The 547-nt window shown below is 62.7% G+C and overlaps 1 protein-coding gene across 1 annotated transcript in view; it reads left to right on the top strand.

The window, feature by feature from the left end:
* LOC119587572 (methyltransferase-like protein 24) overlaps nucleotides 1–547 on the top strand; it is a 16,781-nt gene that overhangs the window by 2,115 nt on the left and 14,119 nt on the right. The window contains 2 exon segments of the mRNA XM_037936284.1: nucleotides 352–378; nucleotides 380–545. Of these exon segments, the coding sequence (XP_037792212.1) occupies nucleotides 352–378; nucleotides 380–545 (193 nt within the window).

The following is a 547-nucleotide window of genomic DNA, read 5'->3' as shown; positions in this document are numbered from 1 at the left end:
TCTCATTCGTCCTTCACCTCCTCTCACAACTTCCGTTTCGGCTTCTCCAAAAATTTGCACCTCCCTTCCCAACCTCTCTTCCCTCTCCCCATTCCTTTTCCTTCTCCTCCCCCCACCCCTCGACACTCTCCTCCCCTCCTTTTCCTTCTCCTCACCCCACCCCTCTCCCCTCTCCTCCGCCCACCCCTCTCCCTTCTCCTCACCCCACCCCTCTCCCCTCTCCTCCGCCCACCCCTCTCCCTTCTCCTCACCCCACCCCTCTCCCTTCACCCTTCTCCATCCCCTCCCTCCTCTCCCCACCCCTCACCCTTCTCCCCACCCCTTAATCTTCCCCCTCCTCCCTCCCCTCAGACTCCCTCCCGAAGAAATGGTCCGCCGAGGTTCTCGCCAGAGTTCGTGGCGCCCTTCGCTCGATCCCCTCGACGCCCCACGCGATTACTTCCGGTACCTCCACACGCCCCAGTCCTGGTGCCGGAAGCTGGTCATGCTCGGGGGGATGCTCCCTTGCAGCAACGCCAACGTGTCGATGCCTGAGGACGGCAATAAG

This window comes from Penaeus monodon, chromosome 22 (assembly GCF_015228065.2).
Source record: "Penaeus monodon isolate SGIC_2016 chromosome 22, NSTDA_Pmon_1, whole genome shotgun sequence".
NCBI lineage: Eukaryota > Metazoa > Arthropoda > Malacostraca > Decapoda > Penaeidae > Penaeus > Penaeus monodon.
This window is presented reverse-complemented; position numbering and strand designations above follow the sequence as displayed.